A 27218-nucleotide genomic window follows, 5' to 3' on the forward strand; every position below is an offset into this window, starting at 1 on the left:
CCAGGCGGCGGATTGAGATTTGTGCCAAGTGAGGGGCCAGACTTCAGTGCAGGTATGCGTGCTATTCCCTTCGTATATGTCCAAGGCCATAAGTGATGGGCTGTGACAAAGCATCCGGGCAGAGCTCAGGGAGGAATGTCCCTGCAGTGAGTACACAGGTCTGGGCGGAGCTCAGGGAGAAATGCCCCTGCAGTGAGTACGCCAGGTCCAGGCGGAGCTCAGGGAGAAATGTTCCCTGCAGTTAAGTACGCAGGCGTGTGCAGGTGTCAGAACCACCAAACCACACACTGATAACTCATGCTGGGTGCGGCGGCTCACGCCTGTCATCTCAGCACTTTGGGAGGCCATGGTGGGCAGATCACGAGGTCAGGAGTTCGAGACCAGCCTGGCCAACATGGTGAAACCCCATCCCTACTAAAAATACAAAAATTAGCCAGGCATGGTGGTGGGCACCTGTAATCCCAGCTACTCGGGAGGCTGAGGCAGGAGAATCGCTTGAACCCGGGAGGCAGAGCTTGCAGCGAGCAGAGATTGCACCACTACACTCCACCCTGGGTGACGGAGTGAGGCTCCGTCTCAAAAACAAAAATAAAAAAATTTTTTTAAATAAAAGGAACACTGGAAGTCAGAATCATTTCCCGTAGGGGTGAGTAGATCTATGTAGACGGGCTTTCTGGGGCAAAGGGGCCTCCCTGACATTGGGGGTGTGAACACTTGTCAGAGCAAGTTGGAGACCCCTCACGGCACTGTGAGACCCGAGGAAACCGTCCCCTGCCCCAGCCCACCCAGCCTCTGAGGAAGCGGCCTCTGAGCAGTTTGTTGCTGGATTGATGTCTGACAAACAGCTCGCACCGAGTGCTGCCTGCTCACCTCCACCAAGAATGACAGGTTCGGCCGCTGAATCACCCTCAGAGCACTTTCCTCCCTCCAATCCCCCAAGACCGTGGCATCATTTTACAGACAGGGTCCCACTCTGTCGTACAGACTGGAATGCAGTGGCATGAGCTCTCCTCGCTGCCACCTCCACCTCCCAGGCTCATGCGATTCTCCCTCAGCCTCCCGAGTAGCTGGGACCACAGCTGCTACCACTACACCCGGCTATTTTCTGTATTTCTTGTAGAAGTGGGGGCTCACTGTTTCCCAGGCTGGTCTCAAACTCTCGGGCTCAAGCGATCCTCCCACCCCGGCCTCCCACCGCGCTGGGATTCCTTCCAGCGTGAGCCACCATGCCTGGCATTTATTTCTGGATGACTCGGTGCCCAGTGTTCACATCCCAGAGCCTCAAGCTGACCTTCCAGCCCCGGCCGGCACTGTCCGCTCCCCACTCCTCTCCCTGGAGCGCTGGCCGCCTCCAGCTGGGCTCTTTCCCTCCCTGCCTGTCCTTGCACAGATCAGGTGGCGCCACCTGCTGTCCGTCCAGCTCCTCGGCTCCTGCTCCGATCACAGTCACGCGCGCTGGCCGGATGCCGTGCGCCATGCGCCCTCCAGTGGCTCCCAGGGAACAGGCTCCACCGCGCGCTCCAGCTGCCATCCCCCCCTGCCCTGCCTGGGTCAGGCCACCCGGTCTGCCCACCGGCACCTCAGAACTGCTGGTACCACTGCTGGCTGCACGGGTTTCACAGATGATAAAGCTGAGCGCAGCCTCAAACCCTGAAGTCATCAAAGTTAGGATCCTTCAGACTCTTCCAAGCCTCACCTCATCATCGGTGGCCCAGCAGTCCAGAGCCACAGGCCACCCACCCACTTGTTAGGCAGCGGCAACTACTCGATGTACTCTGACATCAGACACCCCAGGAGTTTGCTTAGATTTCACAAGGGACTGGGTCCAGGCAGGAGGGGGTGGAATTTGGCCAGTGATGGGCCTGCCTCAGGGCATTTGTGAGACCTGCCCCGAGAGAGCTGGGCGCTGGGCTGAGCTGTCCAAGTCCCGCTGCCCTCTGAAGCCCGGTGAGCCCACCCAGCCCTGCCATCATCCTGCCTTCTTTCCCCTCCCCCTCCAAGGGGGGAAGAAGACCCCCGCTCTGAGGGAGCCCCAGCCATCACGGGGAGAGCCCAGGTCCCAGAGTGAGGCGAGCGTCCAGCCTCTGGGTTCCCGGCCAGAAGTTTCCTGATGGGGGCTGCCCCCTCCGAGGGAGGAGCTTCGGGACATCTGAACCAAGAGCCCCACCACACTGGACGCAGCCCCCAGCCCCTGCATGTGTGTGCCCTGCGGGTGTGGGTGAGCGGTGGCGTGGCAGCTCCCTTGGGTCGCTTGGGTTCTATTTAACGGCGTCTCCGTGGGTAAAGCTTGGCCTCGTAAGCCCGGCCCCCCCGGCCCTCAGATGGCCTCACCCTCCGAGCTTGCTGTGGGAGGTTTGCAGATGACTCAGGGACTGTGGTTTTGTTTTGTCTTGACTTAGGAGGGTAATGGGAGGCACGTGCGGCCCGGCTGAGGGCCAGCCTCAGACCCAGAAGCAGATCTGGGGCCGAGAGCCGCCTGCCCACCCCAGGAGGTGGAGACCTAGAAGCTGCGGGGTGGGGTGCAGGGGCCAGGGTCAGCGTCCCCCCTACTGCTGAGGACAGATATCTGGGGAGCAGCTCGGCCCTGTCGTGAGCCATGGGGTTCAGGGTGTCTGCCTCTCCCGTGACATCTGAGCACCGTGGGGTGGATGTCCGCAGAGGCATCTCCCAAAATCCACGCACGAGGAAGCTGGGCTCACGGGCTGCCCGCCGTCCGAGTTCTCTAGGACCCTTGAAAAGGACCCGTCTGCAGGTGCGTGGATAAAGGAGCGCCAACCCCCTCTCCACTCACCCGAGGTCCCCAGAGCCCTCACACCCACAGACCCAGGAAGGAGAAGGGCTGGGGCAGGACTCGGAGCGGCTGTCTAACGAGAGTGGAGCTTCAGCCTGGGAAGATGAGGAGACTCTGGAGGTGACGGTGGTGGCTGCACAGTGCCGTGAATGTGGCTGTGCACCCTGAACTGTGCACTTAAACATGGCTGATGGTGAATTTTCTGTACGTGTATTTTATCACAATTTTTAAAAATAGCAACAAAAAAACACTTGGAAATGAGGCGTAGACGTCCGTGCCAAGCCGCGGCGTTTCCCAGCAAGCCTCCGGGATGTGCCTGCGCACCCTGCCGCAGCCTGAGCGCAGCTGTGAGAAACGGGGGCACCCAAGTCTGCCGGGTTGAGAAGGTGGCACCTCCGGGTTCGGGTCTCACGTGGCCCTCCCCTTCCCTCCCACCTGCCCCACACCCCTGCCCACGCCCCTGGGCACGAGTTGAAGGAGATTTGACACCTGCTCACTCTGTTTTCACTGAGCTAGGCTTATTTACACTTGAGGATGAGGCGTTTGGACCGCCTAGCTTGGGGGGCCCTGGCTGCACCCCATGGAGGAGCCCTGTGATCTCTCCGGGTTGTTTCTTCCCGGGTGAGATGGGGTGAGAGGTTGCGTGAGTCGGGCAGGCGGGGTCAGGGTTCGGGTTGGGGTTGGGGTTACATTTGTCTCAGTGCTTTGAGGGGAAGCTCAGCAGTCACTCATCCCTCTGCACTGGGCGTCCCTCACGTCGGCTGGGCCTCCATGAAGTGGAGCGGGAAAGGGTCAGCGTTTCCTCCCCACCTGGGCCTGGGGCTCCCCTGGGCCCGCGGAGATGAATACCCCAGGCCAATGTAAGGTGGGGGCATGAGGGTCCCCTGCGGGACCGGGAGGGCGGGGCCTGAGTCCTCCACCCCACCCAGGAGGCCCTGACGACAGCTGGGAGGGACTCTCCACAGCCCCTGCCCTGGAATGTTCCACGCCCTCCAGAGCTCCAGAGGGGCTCACCAGTCACACTGGACGGGGTGTCGCGTGGCCCCACCTGGCGCCGGGACCCCATTTTCTCTGCCCTTCCAAGTTTTCAGTGTCATATTTCAAATGTCTGAGAGGAGAATAGTGAAGCCAGCACTTGTCCCTGCTCTTCCCCAGAAATACGTGAGCAGACGCAGCTGAGCCCCCCTCCCTCCGCCCCTTCTGGTCTTTGCAGCGGGTTCAGCAGGTCCAGCAGCCTCCGTAGCAGCCGCCCCGCCATGACTTAGGGACCCTGCAGCCCCACCAGGGAGTGTGAGGCCTGCCGTACGTACACCCGCCCGTGTGTCCTGGCTGCCGGGTCCTGGCCTTGGGGCACCGCTCCACGGGGTGCAGGTTGGAACGCACCACGGCTTATCCTCTTTTCTTGTGGGGGGCCACCTGCTGCTCACATGCATGCTCTGCGCTGGGACGGGGGCCAGGGCCGTCTCAGACACCAGGTGTCCCAGCACACGCCGACCACGCCACCACCAGCACACGCGCCACGGGTCCCGCAGTCACCATCACCCACTTCACAGAGGGGAAAACAGCCCGGAGTGGAATAGGTCTGCTCAGGTCCCCAGGAAATGGGGCAGACCCAGGAGCCTCCGGCTCCAGTTCCTGTCTCCAAAGGAGAATGTGGGCCTCGCCTCCCTGCACCTATCACGCGCATGGAGGACCAAGGGCAGCCCTGGTGGTGTGGCTCACAGTCTGGCACTGCAGGCGGACTGCCTCCAGGTACAGCCACAGGAACTGTTCCAGGAACAGGAACAGAGTAGGGTCTGCAGGAGTCCCAGGGCCTGGCGGGTGCAGGGCTCACATGCTGAGGACACCTGTCTGCGCCTGTCTCTGGCTGGATGCAGCCACCTGCTGTCTCTCTGCAGCCCCAGCTGGGTGGGCCCTCAGGGGAGCTCGGTGGGTGGGAGTGCAGCTTCAGGGGTGGGAAAGTGGGCAAGGCCCTGGAGGCGCTCCTGGGGGCTGGCAGGGACTGAGCTGCAGATGGCACCGGGGGGTGGGGATCCCACGGGTCGGGCAGGGGGAGGCCTGGGTGTAACCGGAAGCAGCTGCTGACCCTGTGGGTGTGGGGGTGGGAGTTCTCAGGGCCCTCCCAGAGCAGTCCGAGCTGGGGGCTGGGAGGGGAGTGGGCAGGAGGACCCAGGGACTGGGGGAGCCCCTAGGGCCTGGGCACTGCGCACAGGGCCTGGGCCCTCGGCCGCATGGTGAAAGCCCGGGCAGGCGTAGTGTCCAGGGAGGCCGGGCTGATGCCAGGCGGGGGCAGCAGGCAATACTTCTGCAGGAGGCCAGCAAACAGCAGGAAGAGCTCCGTCCTGGCCAGGCGCTCCCCAACACAGACACGGCGGCCTGCAGGGGAAGTTGAGGCACAGAGTGGGCTGTGCCAGGTCTGCTCCTGGAGGGGAGGGGTGGGGACCTCCCCAGGGGGGTGGAGGAGCAGCCACAGCCGCCTTCATAACCTGAGATCAGGAGGTGGGAGTGGAGGCGGCAGGCGGAGCTGGGGACGTCCCACCCCTGCAGCCCTGGTAGTGCCGTCCCACCCCAGCCACGAGGGCTGCCGACCTGCAGAGAAAGGCAGGAAGGCCTCCCGCTTCACGAAGTGCCCGTCCGCGTCCAGGAAATGGCCCGGGTTGAACTGGCCTGGGGTCTGCCACTGTGTCTCATCCAGCAGCACCGAAGTCAGCAGGGGAATCACGGGTGTGCCCTGCGGGGGCAGCCAGGGCACAGAGAGAGGGGCCCCGGGGAAGGTGGGATGGGGCCCAGATCGGGAAGTTTCATTCCAGGATGTAGCTCCTGCCACACCCACCACACCTGGTGTTAGCCCACTTTTCGGGTGAGGCACCCGAACCCAGGGAGGCCATGTGACCCCAGGGCACACAGCCAGGGGCCCCGAGGATAAAGAGGACACCCAGGATGCACGGAGAGGGACACCCCAGGACACACAGAGGGGACCCCCCAGGACACATGGACAGGGATGCCCACAGGACACGTGGAGGGGACCCCAGGACATGCAGGGAGGCACCAGGTCTGTTGGCCAGAGCCCCAAGTGCTGGGCTGTGGGGTGAGGGCTGCCTCCCTCCTGCTCCTGGCTGGACGCCCTTTATTGCTTCCAGTTGGGGAGCCCTGGGCCATCAGGCACCCACCGGAGGCTCAGCCGTCCCAGTTCCCCTGCAGCCCCGCCGAGGCCTACCCCGAAGGAGATGGAAGGGGCGAGGGAGGCCCAGCCCCACCTTGGGGAGCAGGAAGCCGCCCAGCTGCATGTCGGTGGCGGTGCAGCGGGGCACGTGCGGCAGGAGCGTGATGTACCGCTGCACTTCGTGGAGCACGGCGCTGGTGTAGGGCAGCACCTGCTGGTCCTCCGGCCGGGGAGGCCGCCCACGGCCCAGCACGCGGTCCAGCTCCTCCTGCACCCGGCCTGGAGCGAGGGGTGGGCCGCGTCGGTGGGAGTGCCATCCTTCGGCCCTGGGGGTCCCCCGGGGGCAGGTGTCGTCTCGCCCGGCGCCAGGGTCTCACCCTGCACGTCCGGGTGCCGGCCCATCAGAAGTGCGGCCCACTGCAGTGTGGCTGAGGTCGTCTCCGTCCCGGCCATGACCATGTCCAGGGTGCAGGCCACTGCGTTGTCCTCAGCAAACAGGCCCTCGGGGTCATCCCCCTGCGGAGGCGTGGGGCAGGGCTCAGTGGGATGATCTGGGGTCTGTCCCCCACCCCACAGACCCAGCCCAGCCCTGGGCTCCACTGTGGATGCCCCAGTGATCTGGGCTCAGCCATCCCCCAGGCAGGCACTGTGGATGCCCCGTTTCCCAGACGAGGAGACTGAGGCTCTGAGAGGCCGCCAGCCATGAGGTGGGGAGCTTGGTGCAGGACTGGTATGGACCCCTCCCCAGCCCTGCTCCCCTGGGGTGGCCCTCAGGACTCCTACAGGCCTTCGAGGAGGACCTGGGTCCCGGCATACCTGTCCCTGCTGGATCAGGGCATCCACATAGCTGCACACGGGGTCCCCCGGGCGCATGTGGGGCCGCCGCGCCTCCAGGAGGGTCCTCAGAATGGCGCGGACCTCCTCAATCTTTCGCAGGACGGGCCGGTGCAGTTGGAGCAGGGCCCCAAGCCAGGGGTAGACGTTGAACAGCTGGGTAGGAGGCAGGAGGAGCAGAGATGAGGACGCAGCCCCAGGGCTGCACCCTGGCAGGCAGTGATCGTCCCCAGCGGCTGTGTTCACACCCAGGGACTCTGGGTGGATGTGCTGGAGGCGGCCACAGAACAGGGACCCTTCGCCCTCAAGGGAGGACCAGGGACTCCCAGGAAACCCCCGTCCGTGCCCTGAAAGGGGACAGCCAGGCAGGTTTGCACAGCAGGACCTCCTTCCATCCTGGAGAGGGAGGAGGGAGGCGACTGCCACCGTGGAAATAACCTTGAACCTCCTGTGAGTCATGGAATGGGAGACAGAGCAGACCTCAGACCTCAGAGAGTTGGGGCTGCCGTGGACACGAGGCTGTATCTGAGGGGTGAGCCTGGCACCAGTGGGTGCTCCGTGACTGCCATAGCCACCCCGCCACACCTCATGCCACTTGCCTTCCTGGCGTGTCCGTGATCACCAGTAGCGAGGTCCACACAGCTCCTCCGTGGCAAGGAGCTGGCGCCAGCAGGGAAAGCCAGGGAATGCTCCGCTGCCCTGGCGCTCCCCGGGACCACACAGTGCCATGCAACCTCCATCTTCCAGGTGGGCTCCGGGCCCGCCTGGCTAGGACGAGTGGAAGCTGTGCCCCCCGCTCTTGCTTGTGAACCTGCCGCTGCCCTCACTCCCGTCACGGCCCTGCCACTGGGAAGCCAGGAGGACCAGGACCCGTGGCCTCTGGGTCCAGCCGTGACGCGGGTATCACACCTGAGATGCAGGCTTCGGTAAACACACATCGAATACGGGGAGGACCCGAAGAGGGAAACTTTACATTTTGAAGCAAAATGAAATGCACATGAGTTCCAAACATCAGAGGGATCAACTTTTGTGGTTTTGGGGCACTGTGAAGGGTGTCGGCTGGAAGGTGCCTGGACTGTCAGGGCTGGAGGGGACATGGAGCCCCCCGCAATCCTGGGGAAGCCGTGCCTGCCTCCCACCCCCGCCCTTGAGCAGGTGCATCTGTACTGATGAGGGCATCCGGGGAGATCAAGATCCCCCATTTCCTGGAGAGCACAGCGGCTGGTTTGAGGCCACACAACCAGCTAACGTCAGATGGGTCTGGATTCAGGCCTTTGAGTCTGATTCCTTTTGCAAGGTGGGAGGGCCAAGAGCTGAGAGGGGACAGTGCTGGGGCCCCTGTCCTTCCCCTGCACGCCCAGCACCCCGGGCTCCACCCCACTCCGAGGACGGGAGGCAGCCCCTCACCTGCAGGCCAGGGGACCCCAAGAGGACCATGACCTCATCGATGAGACCCAGCAGGGACACGAACACAGGGTCCCAGTAGTCGAACCGGCGGCCGAAGAGGAGCGTGAAGGTGATGTTGGAGGGAGCCCAGCCCAGTAGGGCCAGCGGGAAGGGCTGGCCTGCGAGGGAGACAAGCCTCAGGCACGTCAAGGCCTGGGGAGGGGCGTCCCCAGCCCCCTGCTCACCTCCATAGCCATCCAGCTGCCCCGAAAGGCATTTCAGTTCCTGCAGAATCTTGTCAGCCACCGGCTCCCGGCCCACGCCCAGGCTGTGCAGGGCACGCACCGTGAACTGGCGGGCAGCTCTCCAGCGCGCCCCAGACGAGAAGAAGATGCCTGTGGGCAGATGCAGCACCCAGTGAGCCCAGGTTCTCACCCCTGCCAGTCCCACCAGGCGGGCAGATGTGCCCAGCGAGCCCAGGTTCTCACCCCTGCCAGTCCCACCAGGCGGGCAGATGTGCCTGGCGAGCCCAGGTTCTCACCCCTGCCAGTCCCACCAGGTGGGCAGATGTGGTGCCCGGCGAGCCCAGGTTCTCACCCCAGCCAGCCCCGCCAGGCGGGCAGATGTGCCCGGCGAGCCCAGGTTCTCCAGCCAGCCCCGCCAGGTGGGCAGATGTGGTGCCCAGTGAGCCCAGGTTCTCACCCCAGCCAGCCCCGCCAGGTGGGCAGATGTGCCCGGTGAGCCCAGGTTCTCACCCTAGCCAGCCCCGCCAGGTGAGTGGGCAGGAAGTGAGCAGGCTGACCTAGGGGTAGTAAGACTGGCTGGGCCCTCACCCCCATCTCCACTCCCGTCCCCCTGGACTAGACCCGGCCCCTCTTGACTTGGGATGAAAAGACACCTGCTTGCTGGTCCTGAGCACCTGACCTGCTGTGTGGGCACCTGGCTCTCCCCAGCACCAGCCCGGAGGCCCAGCTCCTGCCTGCCCTTCCCCAGGCCACCCTGGGAGCCTCTCCCGTGGCTGGAGCCCCCACCCCTCCTGGGATCCAGGTGTTGCCACACCCAGCAGCCCCCACAGCGCAGGCCACACACCTACCTCCACCTCGCTGGATGAGCTGGAAGATGGCGATGGGAGGCCGGTCGGCTAGCTCCTGCCCAGGGCCTTCCAGCGCCTCTTTGACCACCTCGAACCCTGTCAGCACCACCGTCTTCTGGCACCCCAGGTGCACGGTGAACACTGGCCCGTAGCGTTCCGAGAGCTGGCAGGGATGGCAGGCGTAACCCAGGTAGCCCTCACCCACAAGGCCCCCCTTAGGCCCCCTCAGGATGGGCCTGTGCTGGGCAGGGGTGGGGACAGAGGGGAAATGGGAGCAGGTGGAGGGAGGCGCCCAGATGCCATACGGCCGGCTGTGCAGGGTGGAGCAGGCAGCATCCAGCCTGGAGCCCACAGAGCCCCCTCACCATCTGGTGCTTGGCATGGCTGTTGTGGGCTTTTCTTTTTAGCCCAAATTCCCAGGGGGCTCTTTTGAGCCCTGAGTCCAGGCAGCAGGGATGGGGGCTGGCTGTCTGCTAGGGTGGCACTTTCTGAAATGCCAGAGTCTGCACAGAGTGAGAGCCTGACAGGCCCGGCCCCCAGAGACCCTGACCTCGGCTGCAGCCCGGCCAGCAGCACCCCAGCCCACAGTTGGGGGCAGCCAACTGCCCGACTGGTCAGTCCTGTCCCGCTGACCCTGCCTGCCTGAGTGAGGACTGAGCAACAGGGCCGGTCAGGCTGCCCCGTGCTGTGTACGCGTACTCTCTGTCCTCAGCATCCCTGCCCAGGAGGCACGGGTCCTCTTCCCATTTCACAGATGAGGAAACAGAGGCTCAAAAGTGGGAAGTGGGGCCGGGTACAGGGGCTCACGCCTGTAATCCCAGCACTTTGGGAGACTGAGGTGGGTGAATCATGAGGTCAGGAGATCGAGACCACGGTGAAACCCCGTCTTTACTAAAAATATAAAAATTTAGCTGGGTGTGGTGGCGGGCACCTGTAGTCCCAGCTGAGGCAGGAGAATGGCGTGAACCCGGGAGGTGGAGCTTGCAGTGAGCTGAGATTGCGCCACTGCACTCCAGCCTGGGTGACAGAGCGAGACTCCGTCTCAAAAAAAAAAAAAAAAAAGTGAAATGTTTTTACTGTTGAACACCTGAGGGCCAAGAGGGGCTGAGCGGGCAGCCGACACGCCCAGGCCCTCCTCCCGTCTGCTGTCCCTCAGCCGGGTCTCCTGCAGGCTTTCAGCAGACACAGCCTCCCCCAGGGAGCCCTCCAGACTCCTGCCCCCGTGCTGGACCCTGGGTGGCACTTCCAGGGCTGCTTCTTACTCACTGTGTCTGCTTCCCTCTGGGAAAGGGCGGCTTTCCCTTCCCAAAGGCAGGGTGGGCCCTCCGGCCTCCTGCGTCCCCCGCTGGGCCCGGAACCATGAGGGAACAGGCCGTGGAAATGGGGCCCGGCTTCCCCAGGAGTGGGGCCAGGACACAGCAGCTGTCCGGGCGGCGAGAGCTGCCCAGGCTCCCTGACCTACCTCCATCAGGGACCGGTCCTGTTGCGACAGACGCAGCAAGTGCAGGTTCCCAATGAGGGGCAGCGGGCGAGGCCCCGGGGGCCACCGGGGGGCTGGGGAGGTGTCTCGGGCGTAGGCACGGAGCAGCCCCCAGAGCCCCAGGAGGCCCAGGAGCAGCAAGAGCAGCAGGGCCATGAGGACGTGGCTGGTGAGGCCCCGCTCCCCTCCTGGGCCCCGTCCTCCCCGCGCCCTTATAGGCCTCCCCAGGAAGGCGTGCCCGCACCCCACCCACCCCACCACCCCTAGAATGTGGAACGAGCAGTTTGCAGGGCAGCCCCCAGCAGGCGGCTTAAAGCTGCAGGCCTGCGTGGAATGTGGGGCTGAGGCCCTGGTGGGGCCGGGTAGGGGAGCGCAGGATAGGGGCCCTCTGGGGTCAAGCATCCATGTCCCCTGTCGGGAGAGAAGGATGCGGCCCGTGGACTGTTCTGCTGAACCCACCAGTCCAGGCCCCTCGGCCTTGGCCACCCCTCAGAACTGGGATTCACAGGGCTCTGGGGCCGAGGTCCTGGCTTGGAGGGGAGCTCCCTGCCTTTCACAGGCTCTGAGTGGGACCCTGTGGAGCTTTGGGTTTGCAGGCCTCTCCCAAACCCCATCCGTGTGCACCCAGCTCTTCTCTGATCAGTTCCCCACTGGGCAAGGGACAGGAGTGAGACCTCAGGACGGCCCGTGAGGGGCCTCAAATCGCACAGCCCTCACAAACCGCCACCTGCATCTCCCGACACGTTTCCTGAGGGTGTTCACCCCGGGTAGCAGCCTGCTCCTTTTCAAGGGCTGCCGCCCAGCAGGGGATGCAACTGTCTGAGCTAGGACAGGAACATGGAAGGGCTGCCGGGTGGTAGGTGGTGGGGTTTACGAGCCCTGGCCATCTGTCTGTCTCCTAAACCGCTGCGAGGGGCGGGAGGGCTGCTGGCAGCAGAAGCGGTGGGGCCTGCTTTGCACAGCCTGCCCTGACATGAGGCAGCTGGAGCCGGCGCCAGTGGGGCGGGACCCTCCCCACCGCCCGTCTCGGGGGCGTTGCCCATGCCCTGTACAAACCGCAGAGCCTGAGGCCCTCACCCCTCCTGGGTTTGGTCCCCCCTGATTAGCAGGCTGAGGCCCTCACCCCTCACCTCTCCCAGAGTTGGCCCCTTTGATTGGCTGGGAGGGAAAGCCCCAGCCACAGTTGCACGCCTCCTGTGGTGGGGAGCTCACTACCTCTATCCCACAGTACAGCCTCGGGGCCAGGGCTGGGCGGCTGCAGTGGGGAGGGAGTGCCTTATACCAGGGCCACTACTGGGTAGGCTGGGGGTCCTACCTGCCTAGCAAAGCTTACTTAATTAATTCAGGGAACACTTTTTTTGTGTGTTTTGTTTTTGAGGCAGGGTCTCGCTCTGTTGCCCAGGCTGCTATACAGTGCTGAGTACAGGCTCACTGCAACCTCCACCTCCTGGGCTCAAGCCATCCTCCCACCTTAGCCTCCCAAATAGCTGGGACTACAGGCACAGACCACCAAGCCCAGCTAACTTTATTTATTTATTTATTCATTTATTTTGGTAGAGATGGGGATCCCACTGTGGTACTCAGGCTGGTCTCAAACTCCTGGGTTCAAGCAATCCTCCTGCCCTGACCTCCCAAAGTGTTGGGATTACAGGTGTAAGCCACTGCATCTGGCCTAATTTTTTAAGTTTTGGGTTTTTGTTGTTGTTGTTGATTTTGAGATGGAATCTCACTCTGTCGCCAGGCTGGAGTGCCATGGCACAATCTCGGCTCACTGCAACCTCCGCCTCCTAGGTTCAAGCGATTTTCCTGCCTCAGCCTCCCGAGTAGCTGGGATTATAGGCGCGTGTCACCACACCCAGCTAATTTTTGTATCTTTAGTAGAGATGGGGTTTCACCATGTTGGCCAGGACGGTCTTGATCTCTTGACCTCGTGATCCTCCCGCCTCAGCCTCCCAAAGTGCTGGGAATTTTGTAAGTTTCTTTTAGAGAGGGAGTCTAGAGGCTGGTCTTAAACTCCTCCTGGGTTCAAGCAGCCTCCAAAAGCGCTGGGATTACTGACGTGAGCCAACGCTGGGCCGGCCTCTTTTTCTTTTGAGATGGAGTCTCGCTCTTGTCATCCAGGCTAGAGTGTGGTGGTGCTATCTCGGCTCACTGCAACCTCCATCTCCCGTGTTCAAGTGATCATCCTGCCTCAGCCTCCCGGGTAGCTGGGATTACAGGCATATGCAACCACGCCCAGCTAATTTTTGTATTTTTCGTAGAGACGGGGTTTCGCCATGTTGGCCACACTTGTCTCGAGCTCCTAACCTCAAGTGATCCACCCGCCTCGGCCTCCCAAAGTGTTGGGATTACAGACGTGAGCCACGGTGCCTGGCCCTCTTTTAAAAATAACTCGTTATGGCCGGGTGCAGTGGCTCACGCCTGTAATCTCAGCACTTTGGGAGGCCGAGGCGGGTGGATCACAAGGTCAGGAGATGGAGACCATCCTGGTTAACAGGGTGAAAACCCGTCTCTACTAAAAATACAAAAAATTAGCCGGGTGTGGTGGCGGGGGCCTGTAGTCCCAGCTACTTGGGAGGCTGAGGCAAGAGAATGGTGTGAACCTGGGAGGTGGAACTTGCAGTGAGCTGAGATCGCACTCCAGCCTGGATGACAGAGCGAGACTCCGTCTCAAAAGCCAAGACGGGCGGATCACGAGGTCAGGAGATCAAGATCATCCTGGCTAACACGGTGAAACCCCGTCTCTATTAAAAAATACAAAAAACTAGCTGGGCTAGGTGGTTGGCGCCTGTAGTCCCAGCTACTTGGGAGGCTGAGGCAGGAGAATGGCGTAAACCCGGGAGGTGGAGCTTGCAGTGAGCCGAGATCGCGCCACTGCACTCCAGCCTGGGCGACAGAGCGAGACTCCGTCTCAAAAAAAAAAAAAAAAGTTATTGGGGAATTGACAATACTCCTCTAACGGCCACCTGTAGGTGTTGCTTGCTCTGGAGGGCATGGCTAGGCGTGCATATTTACATTGTTTCCCATCTTAGGCTGTCACAGAACATCCTGCTAAAAATATGTGTCCATACCTGCAAGGATGGGCACAGTTGCAAGGATATCTTAAAATAAATTCCTAGAAACCAGGTGGCTGAGCCAAGGGATTGTTGCTTTCTGATGTCCAGCGGACCTCCAGCGCCCTGCTGAGACGTGTGCGCCTGCAGCCTGGCTGCCCAAGCGCGGAGCCCGGGACTATTCAGATCAGGCCTGATTGATCCAACCCTGCCGGTCAGATACTCAGCCCTGTGCCATCCCTATGACCAGGAGGAATGCAGCACTCTGGCTGGCTCAGGTCCTGCGTGGCCCTGACATCAGAGGCAGGGTGGGTGGGGTGGGTGGGTAGGTGGGCTCCCCCGGAGGGGCTGGAGTCAGACAGACCTGGTTCCAAACTGAGCCCCGCACCTGTCGGCTGTGGCAGATGGCAGCTTCCAGAGATGGCCTCCCAGATTCTCCCAACCACACTGTCTTTGCCTAAATGTAACACTGCGCTTCTCCCTCCACAGGAGGGCTTGTGGTCTTCCCCCTTTGTGACACAAAGTAGCAGAGGCCAGAAGCCGTGTTTGCTCATTTGGCCTGTGGCATTTCACCCAAGGCTTTTGCAGCGCACTGGAGATCCAGCACACATCAAAAAGGAACAGTCCCTTGGCTCAGCAACCCAGGTTCCAGAAATTTAGTTTAAGGCATCCTTGCAACTGTGCGGAAAGAAGTGTGTGCCCTGCCTCAGTGACTGGGTGGCCCCCGGAAGAATGCCCCGGAGACTGAGCAGGCATGGTGCAGGTTCCCACAGCTCTTGCTTGAATCCCTGTATTTTTTTTTTTTTTTTTTGAGACAGAGTTTCCTTCTTTGTCGCCCAGGCTGGAGTACAGTGGTGCCATCTTGGTTCACCGCAACCTCCGCCTCCCGGGTTCAAGTGATTCTCGTGACTCAGCCTCCTGAGTAGCTGGGATTACAGGCACCTGCCACCACGCCCGGCTAATTTGTGTATTTTTAGTAGAGACGGGGTTTCACTATGTTGGCCAGGCTGGTCTTGAACTCCTGACCTCAGGTGATCCGCCCATTTTGGCCTCCCAAAGTGCTGGGATTATAGGCATGAGCCACCACATCCGGCCAAATCACTGCATTTTTTAAAAAGGTCAACGATCCTAGCCCTTGCCTCCTCCTATACATAACATATCGTCTGACAGGATCAATGGCTATAACCTATGACGAGATGGACTCTTGCATTGGAACTCTGACGATCGGATTTAGCTCTAAGGTACCCCCGAGCAGGTGCAGAGCCTCCACCGCCGGTTGATTGATAAGCCGTGGCCCAAAACATTGCTTTGGAGCAGTCGGACGGAAACTCTGAAACACTGTCCCGGATTGCAGTGCTCAGTAGGAATCTGATTAAAACTAACTTTTAATTCTTCAAAAGCAAAAGTTTTCTCTAGTTGACTCCTTCAATCTGGGTGGGCACTTCTGACCATGGTAGAGGCTGGATCCCAAACAGTGATGCAGTTTCCTCTTGGTTCCCTGGGACACCTGTGCCGTGGACCCAGGCGTCATGCTGTGGGGAAGCCTAGCAGCTTGTAGAGGGGCCCACATGGAGGGGACCCAAGCCCACAGAACTATGGCCACGCTTCCGCCCAACCCTGAGCCCACCTGCCTGCCAGCCACGTGCACCATCCTGAGTGGATCCTCCCGTCGGAAGTGGAGCGAACCCAGCCGAGGCCCCGTGGAGTGTCTCCACCAAGACCTGCCCACGTGGAAGTTCATGGGTAATGACTGCTGCTAAGTGGGCTGCTTTGTTATGCGGCGGCAGAGAACACAAACGCGGCCACGTAAGCTTCAGCAAGGGATGGGACCCCTGTGAGTCTGTTTCTCAGTGTCAGATGAGGATAAGAGACCTGCTTAACTGGGTTCATTCATTTGCAAACTATAAACGGAGCACGTCCAGCGTGCCAGGCACTGTTCCAGGCTCTGGGGATCCCGGGTGGAAAATGCCTAGCAATGCCTTGATCGCTGGGGCTCAAACAAGGTTCGTTCCCTCCTCTGAGCTTTTCCTTTTTTGTTGTAGACAGGGTCTCACTTTTTTTGCCCAGGTTGCAGTGCAGTGGTACAATCTTGGCTCACTGCAGCCTCAACCTCCCAGGGCTCAGATGATCCTCCCACCTCAGCCTCCGGGGTAGCTGGGACTACAGGTGTGCGCCCCTATACCAGGCTAATTTTTGGATTTTTTATAGACAGGGTTTCAGTATGTTGTAGCTGGGACCACAGGTGTGCGCCCCTACACCCATCTAATTTTTGTATTTTGTTTTGTTTTGCTTTGTTTTTGAGATGGAGTCTCACATTGTTGCCCAGGCTGGAGTGCAGTGGTGCGAACTCGGCTCACTGCAAGCTCCGCCTCCCGGGTTCGCACCATTCTCCTGCCTCAGCCTCCCGAGTAGCTGGGGCTACAGGCGCCCATCACCATGGCCGGCTAATTTTTTGTATTTTTAGTAGAGACGGGGTTTCACCGTGTTAGCCAGGATGGTCTCGATCTCCTGACCTCGTGATCTGCCCGCTTTGGCCTCCCAAAGTGCTGGGATTACAGGTGTGAGCCACCACACCTGGCCCAATTTTTGTATTTTTTATAGACATATGATTTCGGCATGTTGTAGCTGGGACTACAGGTGTGTGCCCCTACATCCGGCTAATTTTTGTATTTTTTATAGACATAGCGTTTCAACATGTTGTAGCTGGGACTACAGCTGCTAATTTTTGTATTTTTTATAGACATAGGGTTTCAGCATGTTGCCAAGACTGGTCTTAAACTCCCGGGCTCGAGTGGAGAGCTGCGATTACAGGTGTGAGCCACCGCCCCCAGCCCCTTCCCCACTTTTTATACCGGTGAACTGCTCATAAAAATTCTTTCCTCTTCTCTCCCAGCTAAAGATCTCATATAAAGCAATAACCATTTGCCAGGTGACAGTCAATTAAAAGCCAGTTGTCACCTCCAGGCCACAGGTCCCTCGGGGCTCCCAGACAGCGAGGCTTAGGGCAGCCCCAAGGGAGGGGCTGTCCTTCCACTGCTAAGCCGCTGCTCCGGTCAAGTGAGTGAGCTCTTTGCTGGGTAATAAAAGCTCCCATTGTTCACAACCCTGGAAATGTATTAATGAGTAACCCAGTGTGTGGGCCCCTGGTGTAAAATAGTTGTTTATATGACAGGAACAAGGTGCAATTTTCCTTTTTTCATTTTCAGTGGGCCCAGAGCCCCAGGCCAATCAAGGCCCTGACAACTGGATATCTGCAGCCCTGGGCCCTCCCTTGGGGCCTTGGTGTGAGGTCCCCACTGCCGTGCGGTTCAGAAACATTCAGTGCCAGGCTTGTGGCTCAGCTCTGGGCACACGGAGCAGAGTCTGACCTCGGGCGCAGGAATCTCATGGTGTGCATTGCAGAGGGGCAGGTTCACCAGGGCCCAGCGATGGGGAGAACTGGAAGCCACATGGGGAGGGGATGCCTGGGCCAGGCTTGAAGAAGGGCAGGTCCCGGGGTGAGGGTGGTTGGGCTGCCTTGACCAAGCGTTTGTCTGCAAGCAACCCCTGGGAAGTTGCAGGAACTGGATCCTAAGCAACAGTGGTTTCGGGTCACACCACGGTCCAGAGGGGCCCAGGCAGCAAACTCAGTGTTGCTGGGGGCCCAGGGTGCTTCCCACCAGGGCCTGGCCAGTGATTGTGAAATGGGGGGGGATGGATGAGTGAGTGGAGGCTGGAGCTTGGGCCATCCATAGCACTCTATAAGGGCCAGTGTTCGACTTCCTCGTGGCCAGGACAGGTTCGGGGCTGGTAGAGACTACGCAGGTGGAAGCTGGGGTCTTCACTGAGCCCTTTCCCAGGAGTGCTGTTGCCATGGTAACATCAACACGCAAATGCCAGGCCCGGGCCTTACCACTTACAATACACTTTCATTCTGTCCTAGGTTGAGTTGCAACTACCCCGTCCCCCATTCATATGGTGAAGTCCTAGCCACCAGGACCTTAGGATGTGACCTTTGCTTTGGAAATAGGTGCCTCACCACTTTACAGGCGGTGGCTCACACCTGTAATCCCAGCCCTTTGGGAGGCTGAGGTGGGCGGATCACTTGAGGTCGGGAGTTCAAGACCAGCCTGGGCCACATGGTGAAACCCCATCTCTACTAAAAATACAAAAAAATTAGCTGAGTGTGGTGGCGCATGCCTGTAATCCCAGCTACTCAGGAGGCTGAGGCAGGAGAATCGCTTGAACTCGGGAAGTGGAGGTTGCAGTGAGCAGAGATTGCGCCATTTCACTCATGTCTGGGTTACAAAGCAAGACTCTGTCTCAGAAAAAAAAAAAAGCCAGGTGTGGTGGCGCCTGTAATCCCAGCTACTTGGGAGGCTGAGGCAGGAGAATTGCTTTAACCTGGGAGGTGGAGGTTGCAGGGAGCCAAGATCGAGCCACTGTACTCCAGCCTGGGCAACAAGAGAGAGACTCCATCTTAAAAAAACAAAACAAAGAAATAGGGTTGCTGCTGATGTAATTAGTTAAGATGAAGTTACTGGGGTAGGCCCTAACCCAACATGACTGCTATCCTTGTAAAAAGAGGAAATTTAAGTTGGGAATGGTGGCTCATGTCTGTAATCCCAGCATTTTGGGAGGCTGAGGCAGGAGGATTGCCTGAGCCCAGGAGTTAAGGACCAGCCTGGGCAACATAGGGAGACTCTATCTATACAAAAAATACAAAAATTAGTCTGGTGTGGTGGTGTGTACCTGTAGTCCCAGCTACTCAGGAGGCTGGGGCGAGAGGATTGCTGAGCCCAGGAGGTGGAGGCTGCAGTGAGTCGTGATCGCGCCACTGCACTCCAGTCTGGGCAACAGAGCAAGACACTGTCTCAAAGAAATAAATAAAAATAGGAAATTTGGACACAACACAGGACACCATGGGAACGTAGAGGCCAAGACCAGGTGGTGCTTCTGCAAGCCGAGGAACATCAGAGACTGGCGGCCCCCAGAAGCTGGGAGGCAGGCCTGGGACTGTCCCCAGGGCCCCACCCTGCCCACTGCTTGGACTCCGGGCCCCAGGACTGAGAGCACCTTCCTGTTGTTGAAGCTGCTCGGTGGTGGCACCTGGCTCCAGCAGTCGCAGGCAGCCAGTCCACACGCTCTCCCGTCCTTCCGGTGCCGCCTTCCTCCCCGGATGGGCCTGGTGATGAGGCCTCTGTGCGATGGGGAAATCGAGGCCCCGGCAGACACCCGGGATGCAGAGACACCCGGCACCGCTATGTGTCCTTGGGCAATTCGCTGAACCTTTCTGGGTTTCGGTTTCTCCCTCATTCCAAAAGCTGATTCTGCTACCGACTGCTGCGAGGGTCCCAGGGGACGGGAGAGCCGGGGCAGCGCCCACCGGGGCTCAGGAGCTTCGTGAGTCCGAGGGGGCGGGGCCGGGCCTGGGCAGGGGGCGGGGCCGGGCCTGGGCAGGGGGTGGGCCGGGCCTGGGCAAGGGGCGGGGACGGGGCCTGCTCGACGTGCTCGGCGCTCCCGAGGGTACCTGCTCGGCGCTCCGCCGGCCGCCCTGCGTACGCTCGCAAGGCACACGCAGACTCCGGCGTGGCCAAGATGTCGACCGCTATGAATTTCGGGACCAAGAGCTTCCAGCCGCGGCCCCCGGACAAGGGCAGCTTCCCACTGGATCACTTAGGTGAGCGGCGGAAGGTCGGTGGACAGGGGTCTGGGATGGGGGATCTGGGTCGCGGCCCAGCGCGGAGCTCCATGGGGTGCCGGCATCTGGCACGGTGCAGGCGGGGAAACTGAGGCAGCCCCCCCCCCGCCCCAGCCCCGGGTCACTGCTGCGGCATGGACCCTGCAGGTGGGAGCTGGCAGGACCGTGGCCGCCGTGACGAGGACAGCGACACCGACTCCTTGCGTCGGGTTCCGAGTCCCCGGCTCCGCCCTGCTTCACCCGGTGAGCTGTCTGTGCCCCGGGTTTGCAGAGCGGGACATTCGGCGGCCACGAAGCCCGCAGCTGCAAACGAGGCTTAGACGGTGCCTGGCGTGTCTGCTGCAAAGCTCCAAAGTGCTGCTGATCTCTCAATGGTTTTGGCCGGATTCCGGTGTGGGGTTAGCCGTTAAATTGCCTCCATGGACATGAAGGCTTCGAAAAAGGATCCGTGGGCTGGGCGCGGTGGCTCACGCCTGTGATCCTAGCCCTTTGGGAGGCCGAGATGGGCGGATCACTTAAGATCAGGAGTTCGAAACCAGCCTGCCCAACATGGGGAAACCCCGTCTCTACTAAAAATATAAAAATTAGTCGGGTGTGATGTGGCTCTCCTGTAGTCCCAGCTACTCGGAAGGCTGAGGCAGGAGAATCGATTGAACCGGGAGGCGGAGGTTGCAGTGAACCGAGTTCGGGCCACTGCACTCCAGCCTGGCCGACAGAGTGAGACAACGTCCCAAAAAAAAAAAAAAGAAAGAAAAGAAAAGAAAAGAAAAACGATCTGTGAATCACTGTTTTTTTCCCAACATTTTATTGTGACATTTTCAAACACAGCAAAAATGACTTTTTACCCCGCACCCTTCTGGGACCATCACCTAGCTTGCACCTTAACCTTGTACTGGGCTGAAGATTACCACATTGTGAGTTTTTTCCAGTGTTGTTTTCAGCATGTTTCTGAAGGAAACAGGTTTGGGTTTGTTTGCTTTTGTTTTGAGACAGGGTCTCACTCTGTTGCTTAGGCTGGAGTGCAGTGGTGCAATTATAGCTCACCGAAGCCTCGGCCTCCTTCGTTTCTGGGCTCAGGGGAGTCTCCCTTCTCAGCCTCTAGAGTGGCTGGGACTATAGGTGTACAGCACCACACCCAGCTAATGATTTTATTTATTTGTTTATTTATTTAATTGTTTATTTATTTTAGAGATAGGGTTTCCCCATGTTGCCCAGGCTGGATTATTTATTTATTTTTGAAATGGAGTTTCACTCTTGTCACCCAGGCTGGAGTGCAGTGGCATGATCGCGACTCACTGCAACCTCTGCCTCCCGGGTTCAAGCGATTCTCCTGCCTCAGCCTCCCGAGTAGCTGGGACTACAGACACCCGCCACCACGCCCGGCTAATTTTTGTATTTTTAGTAGAGATGGGATTTCACCAAGTCAGCCAAGCTGGTCTTGAACTCCTGACCTCAGGTGATCCACCCACCTCTGCCTCCCAAAGCACTAGGATTACAGGCGTGAGCCACTGCTCCCAGCCTGGATTATTTTTAAGAGACAAGGTCTTGATCTCCTGCCCAGGCTGGAGTGCAGTGCCGTGGTCATAGCTCACTGCAACCTTGAACTCCTTTGCTCAAACGATCCTCCTGCCTCAGCCTCCTGAGTAGCTGGAACCACAGACATGTGCCACACCTAGCTAACTTTTAAGGTTTTTTCGGTAGAGATATGGGGGGATCTCACTATGTTGCCCAGGCTGGTCTCAAACTCCTGGGGTCAGGCGATCCCCTCAGAGTGCTGGGATTACAAGTGTGAGCCACCACGCCCAGCCTGATGAAACAAGTTTTGAAAGGAAAAGCAGCACAGCTCTTATTAAGGCTGTTGTGTGGTTGTCTCATGTTTCACTTTGAAACGAACATGCTGTTTTCTTTCTCATTCTAGGTGAATGTAAAAGCTTTAAAGAGAAATTCATGAAGTGTCTTTATGACAATCATTTTGAAAATGCTTTGTGCAGAAATGAATCCAAAGAATATTTAGAATGCAGGATGGAGAGGTAAGTACAGCTAAGCGTTATGACTTCCATCTCCCACTACTCCAATTAAAACTTGTTTTTTTCCTGAATTCAGGCATCACGGTGTGTCTTTTTCAGGCCTGGGATTCAGCTAGTGTTTTTCAGGACTATAGAATTGTTTGTCCTTGAAATGGAGGCTTATCAGATGAAATTGTACCAAAAGCTGTTTCCCAATCTTGGGAACCTCTTCTTGAGCGATAGCGTTATACATCATTGCATTCCTGAGAGCATTTTCTTTCCACATTTGGTTGCTACCGACCTGTCATTAAGGTTTCAAAATCGTGCATCATAAAAATGCTGACCGAGTCAAAAGATTGAAGGTCGTGGGTAGACAGTTTCTTTCTTTTGCATTCTCAGACGTTAAAAATATGCACTGGGTTGTTTTGCTCCACTTAGTGTTGTTTGGAATGTGACAGGGAGGACAAGAGACTATTCAAGAAATGATGAAAGATGAATGGTTCTTCCTTTCGTAACCAGAACTCACCAAAGCTCACTTTTAAACAAAACTAACGCGTTTGTAGCTATGATCCCCACAGCTTTTACTTAAAATAAGATCTGTCCTAATCCTTATGCAAAAAAAGCACGTAGCATGTAATTATATGATGGTGGCGGGAGCTTTTATTTTTGCTTTTCGAGGCCATGATTAGCTCACTAAGCATTTCAGTCTTGAGACAGCTGTGTCTCTGCTGAAGACAGGTTGGCAATTCACCATCCACTTTGAGTTCTTTTCATTTTCCCATCACATACTCAGACATTTCCCTCAAAGCAAAACTCCGTTGTGCCTTTCAGGCCACACAGGTGTGTTCGGGGTTATTCGTGTGGACATTTGGGGCCGTAAGGATGATGGGCCTTCTCAGCGGTGTGGACCTCCAGTGAGGCTACATTCTGCCTTTGGGGCTGTTGCTCAGGCACTTCCAGGGCTCACATTTGTCCAAGGACCCCACTGAGTCTGTCTCTTACCATCTCTAATTGTTCATAAGTAGCACGCTGGCTGGAGCCACATGTTTAAATTAGTCTGAAATTAATGCATCTTTAGAAAACTGGAACTGAGAATTTCTCCATGGCGCTGCCAAGCTTTAGAGACCATGTGAATTGGGCTCTGTTCATGTGAGGGTGTGAGCAGGTCTCCTGCCTCATGCTCAGCTTCCCCTTGAGACTCCTGAGGACAGCGGGGAGGAAGGGAGCCAGGGGCAGTGCCTCAGGTGGCCTCGCGATTGGCCAGGCGATGTTTAGGCAAATGTGCAGGGCACGTGTTTCTGATTTCATTGTTTTTTTATTTTTATTTTTATTTTTTTTGAGACGGAGTCTCAGTCGCCCAGGCTGGAGTGCAGCTGCGCGATCTCAGCTCACTGCAAGCTCCGCCTCCGGGTTCCCACCACTCTCCTGCCTCAGCCTCCCGAGTAGCTGGGACTATAGGCTCCCGCCACCACGCCCAGCTAATTTTTTTTATTTTTAGTAGAGATGGGGTTTCACCGTGTTAGCCAGGATGGTCTCAATCTCCTGACCTCGTGATCCACCTGCCTTGGCCTCCCAAAGTGCTGGGATTACAGGTGTGAGCACCGCGCCTGGCCTTTTTTTTTTCCTTTTTCTTTTTAAAAATCCTGCTCCTTCTGTAAGTTCAGTTATTTTTACTGTAGAATTTTGATTGGTTATTTGTTCATGAAAATCATCAAACATACAGAAGTTGAGGATAATCTGCCTCCCGTAACTGGCACCCACCCTGTTTTTAGCCGTTTCTTTTCTTCCTTTTTCCTTCTGTGCTAAAATCCCAGACATGACTTTACTCCCACCTCTGTGTGCGTCTGTTTTAGAAAATGGACCACTATAGATTTTTTAAAAGTTCACTTTAATAAACTTTAAACTAAACTTTAAACTTTAAAATAATAAACTTTAAAAATAAACTTTAAACTTTTAAGTTTATTTTATATAAACTTTAAACTTTAAGTTTATATAAAATAAACTTTTAAAAAGTTGTCTTGTGAGGACTTGGATCATGTTAGCCTGATGTGAAAATATAGTTGTGTTTTAGATGACCACCGTGGTCTAAGATCTCAAGCCTCTGCAGTGATTTAGAAGTTCGCGTCCTGTCCTGGGGATTAGGCACCGGGGGTCACACAGACACCCTGGTGGAGCAGCCTCACCCGCTGCCGGCAGCACAGAGTGTGTGGGGGCCTCATGGGATGGTGGCTGGGCCTCCTGGCTGGGTTGTGGGGAGGGTAAAGGAGGCCATTCCTATAAAGCACGCAGCAGGATTGGGGGCATGTCACCGTGTGTGTGTGAGTTCACATGATCGTTACTATTGTCCTGAAGAGTGTGGGGCCCATAAAAAGTCATGCTGAGTCGTGAATTTCACGTCGCTGAGATGGCTGCACTGCAATAAACAGCTGGGAATTACTTTGGCCAGGTGTGGTGGCTGACGTCTGTAGCCCCAGCACTCTGGGAGGCCAAGCAGGAGAATCACCTGAGCTCAGGAGTTCAAGACCAGCCTGGGCAACATAGTGAAACCCTGTATCTACAAAAAATGTCTTAAAAAATTAGCTGGCTGGGTGCAGTGGCTCATGTCTGTAATTCCAACACTTTGGGAGGCCAAGGTGGGCAGATCACTTGAGGTCAGGGGTTCAAGACCAGCCTAACCAAATGGTGAGACCCCATCTCTACTAAAAATGTAAAAATTAGCCAGGCATGGTGGCAGGCGCCTGTAATCCCAGCCACTTGGGAGGCTGAGGCAGGGAGAATTGCCTGAACCTGGGAGGTGGAGGTTGTAGTAAGCCGAGATCATGCCACTGTACTCCAGCCTAGGCAACAGAGTAGGACTCTGTCTCAAAAAAAATAATAATAATAAGCTGGCCGGGCACGATGGCTCATGCCTATAATCCCAGCACTTTGGGAGGCTGAGGTGGATGATCACATGAGGTCAGGAGTTCAAGACCAGCCTGACCCATATGGTGAGACCCTGTCTCTACTAAAACTACAGGAATTAGCCGGGCGTGGTGATGTGCACCTGTAGTCTCAGCTACTCAGGAGGCTGAGGCGCAAGAATCACTTGGACCTGGGAGGCAGAGGCTGCAGTGAGCCGAGATTGCATCACTGCCCTCCAGCCTGGGCAATAGAGCGAGACTGTCTCTGGGAAAAAAAAAAAAAAAAAAAAAACTTAGCCGTGCGTGGTGGCATACATCTGCAGTCTCAACTACCCAGGAGGCTGAGGCGGGAGGATCACTTGAGCCCAGGAGTTCAAGGCTGCAGTGAACTTGAACCACTGATTGCACCACTGCATCCCAGCCCAGGAGACAAAGTGAGACCCTGTCTCTAAAAAAAAAAAAAAAAAATCAGATAACTGTCGACCTCCGTCTCAGTTCCGCCTGGGCGGATGGCAACCTGAGGTCTCCCCTGCCAGGGTGCCATGGAAGGTGGCGAGCAGAGGTTCCAGGGATTAGGGCGTGAACATCTTTAGGGGTCATTATTCTGCCAATAAACGCAAGTCTGAGAGGTCAGCCTGAAGCTGTTGCCCAGATACATCTTTTACCAGAACGTGGGAAGTGGTGTGTGCTGGGGGCAGCGGGCGCAGCTGCCCCTCGTGGGCATCCCAGGAGGCCCCAGGCCTTAGGCCCTGGGATGTCTCTAAGTGGTCATGTCCTCATTGCCCGGTTGACTCTGCCCACTGGGGAAGGCGCCAGGCACGGGGGCCGAGGCCGAGGGGCCTGTCTCCCAGGATGTAGATAGGGGTGGCAGGACCCCCGGTTTGTGGTGAGAAGCCAGGGCCTGCAAGGGCCCCTCTCGTCCTCTCTCCACCTCCCGCCCTGACAGCTTTCTCTTTTTCTTTTAGAAAATTGATGCTACAAGAACCATTGGAGAAACTGGGATTTGGAGACTTGATTGGTGGAAAATCAGAGGCAAAAAAATGAATTTTGATGAGAAACCCCTAGGCCGTGTTCAGTGGTCTCTCGGGACGGAGGTCATCATCCTGCCTCTTAGGTCGGTGAAGGTCTGCGTGTGGTGTCCTTAGAAATGGGCTTCAAATAGAGGCTCCACCCCTGTGGGGGCGTCTCCTGGGTAGGGAAGTGGCGTCCAGTTTTCCGTTAGGAGGGTGTTTCTGCACTGAGCCCCTGAGTGGGACGGCGTTGCCTGCAAGGCTGGGAGGGAGGGGAGCGTGGGGCAAGGCCCTTGTCTTCGAGGCCGGGGCCCTCTTGTATGGGGCGATTTTATGTTGCAGTCCTCTCATACTTTCTGAGTTCAAACAGGTAAATGTGCATAAATTTCAGTCCCTTCTGAACACAGATATCATCAGGAAATCACCATTCCCTAGCAGGATGTTTTCGTGTTTGTATTCGTATATGCCGGTTTATTTCCTTAAAGAAAGAAAAAAAAAAAAAGTGGAACACAGAGTAGGAAGTGAGAACCTTCTGGCTTTGGATGGATTTGACTTCTCGATTCTTTCTGGTTTTGCCTGAATACCAAGTAGCTTCATGATCAAAGGGTCATTTTCTGATTTGTATCAGACCATATTTATAAAGCTGGGTATTTAATTTCAGTAACTCCTATATTTTAACAGAAAAAGAGAACCTGAGTCCATTTACAGGCTCGCACCAGCTGTCTTCTGTGCCAGTCAGCTCTGCCTGAGATCCCTGGCACATGTTCGCAGCCCGTCTACGCCAGAGTTGCCTGTGGGTCATGGAAACCCAGCCCGTGTACACCCAGTACATCAAGCCAGCCGGGGCCCAAACCTGTGGATGGAACGCAGGTGTTTGCACATCTGGGGCCTCAGCCAGACCTGTCCCCTTCCCAGGCGTTGTTGCAAAGGGGCTGGCTCCTGTCTGGTCAGAGGAGGACGGTGGCAGTAGATGGGGTGGGAGGATCTGGGTCACGTCCTCTCTGGCAACCCTGGCAGTGGCTGTCTCCAAGCCCTGGCAGGTGGGGCCACCAACCTGGCTGACCTTGGGCTCCAGGAAACAGGCTGCCCTCGCCCCTCCTGCCTGTGGGTGGCTAAGGCTGCTCAGCCCATCTCCAGTTCTCTGCAGCGAAGGCCTTCTGTTTCTGTCCTGCAGTGGTGGCCCTTTTGTGGTTAAACATGTCCCCCCCTCCCCACAGAACTGAGTACCTATTGCGACTGGGCCCACCCAACCCTGTGTCCCTGCACCCATGGGTTCTACGACTTGCTTCTGCTGCAGCTGTCACTATCCCGTGTCTGCTCTCTGTCAGGCCTCTAAGTGCTGCAGACATATTAACATATCACCGCTAGTTTGAAAAGTCTTGTTTGTTATCAGAATATTTTGTGTAGGCACAGGGTTGCCCCAGCACTGTTTGTGGCAACCCCAGTGTCCTCACAGCATGTGGGAGCCGTGACGCAGCCACCATGGAGTCCATGCTGACATGGTGCGGCCACGTGCCATGAGCTGGCCGACGCGGTGCGGCTGTGTGGTGTGAGCTTACTGTGAAGTGGAGACAGGGACATAGGAAGCTACAAAGGAGAACCCCAGAAGGAGGAGCCGGAGCTGATGGGCATGGCCGGCCGCGAGCCCCTCCGAGCACCCCTGGGAGTGGAGTTCTGGCTGTCATGGCAGAGGGTTTCACATGCTCAAGAAGTAAATGAACCAGGATATGAGGGGAACACAACAGGCCGTGCCCATGGAGCGCCTGGGCCCAGGCCGGGGCGTCTTCGCACCGCGCTCTGACCCACCGTCGGGAGCGCTCGG

The 27218-nt window shown here is 57.6% G+C and overlaps 2 protein-coding genes across 2 annotated transcripts; one reads left to right on the forward strand and one right to left on the reverse strand.

The window, feature by feature from the left end:
* Window positions 1-3105: 3105 nt before the first annotated feature.
* Window positions 3106-10903, reverse strand: LOC117073488 (cytochrome P450 2W1). Its single transcript, XM_033194418.1, has 9 exons — window positions 10730-10903; window positions 9268-9430; window positions 8420-8569; window positions 8196-8353; window positions 6771-6944; window positions 6332-6470; window positions 6049-6233; window positions 5381-5522; window positions 3106-5167 (listed from the first exon to the last, which is right to left on the reverse strand). The coding sequence occupies exons 1-9, from the start codon at window positions 10901-10903 to the stop codon at window positions 4980-4982; spliced, it is 1473 nt and encodes a 490-aa protein (XP_033050309.1). The 3' UTR covers window positions 3106-4979.
* Window positions 10904-19291: 8388 nt separating this feature from the next.
* On the forward strand, window positions 19292-25451 carry LOC117073495 (cytochrome c oxidase assembly protein COX19). Its single transcript, XM_033194437.1, has 3 exons — window positions 19292-19459; window positions 21399-21510; window positions 25352-25451. The coding sequence occupies exons 1-3, from the start codon at window positions 19378-19380 to the stop codon at window positions 25428-25430; spliced, it is 273 nt and encodes a 90-aa protein (XP_033050328.1). The 5' UTR covers window positions 19292-19377; the 3' UTR covers window positions 25431-25451.
* Window positions 25452-27218: the final 1767 nt, after the last annotated feature.

The sequence above is a fragment of the Trachypithecus francoisi genome, unplaced genomic scaffold, assembly GCF_009764315.1.
Source record: "Trachypithecus francoisi isolate TF-2019V2 unplaced genomic scaffold, Tfra_2.0 Lachesis_group4, whole genome shotgun sequence".
NCBI classification, from domain to species: Eukaryota; Metazoa; Chordata; class Mammalia; order Primates; family Cercopithecidae; genus Trachypithecus; species Trachypithecus francoisi.

Coding starts and splice junctions, on each gene's coding strand:
- LOC117073488 (XM_033194418.1), bottom strand. CDS start 10,903: ATGGCCCTGCTGCTCTTGCTGCTCCTGGGCCTCCTGGGGCTCTGGGGG. Junction 6,945..8,195: donor TGGGGTCCCCTGGCCTGCAG/GTGAGGGGCTGC, acceptor CCTCCTACCCAG/CTGTTCAACGTCTACCCCTG. Junction 6,234..6,331: donor CCGGCACCCGGACGTGCAGG/GTGAGACCCTGG, acceptor CCCTCGCTCCAG/GCCGGGTGCAGGAGGAGCTG.
- LOC117073495 (XM_033194437.1), top strand. CDS start 19,378: ATGTCGACCGCTATGAATTTCGGGACCAAGAGCTTCCAGCCGCGGCCC. Junction 19,460..21,398: donor CTTCCCACTGGATCACTTAG/GTGAGCGGCGGA, acceptor TTCTCATTCTAG/GTGAATGTAAAAGCTTTAAA. Junction 21,511..25,351: donor TTAGAATGCAGGATGGAGAG/GTAAGTACAGCT, acceptor TTTTTCTTTTAG/AAAATTGATGCTACAAGAAC.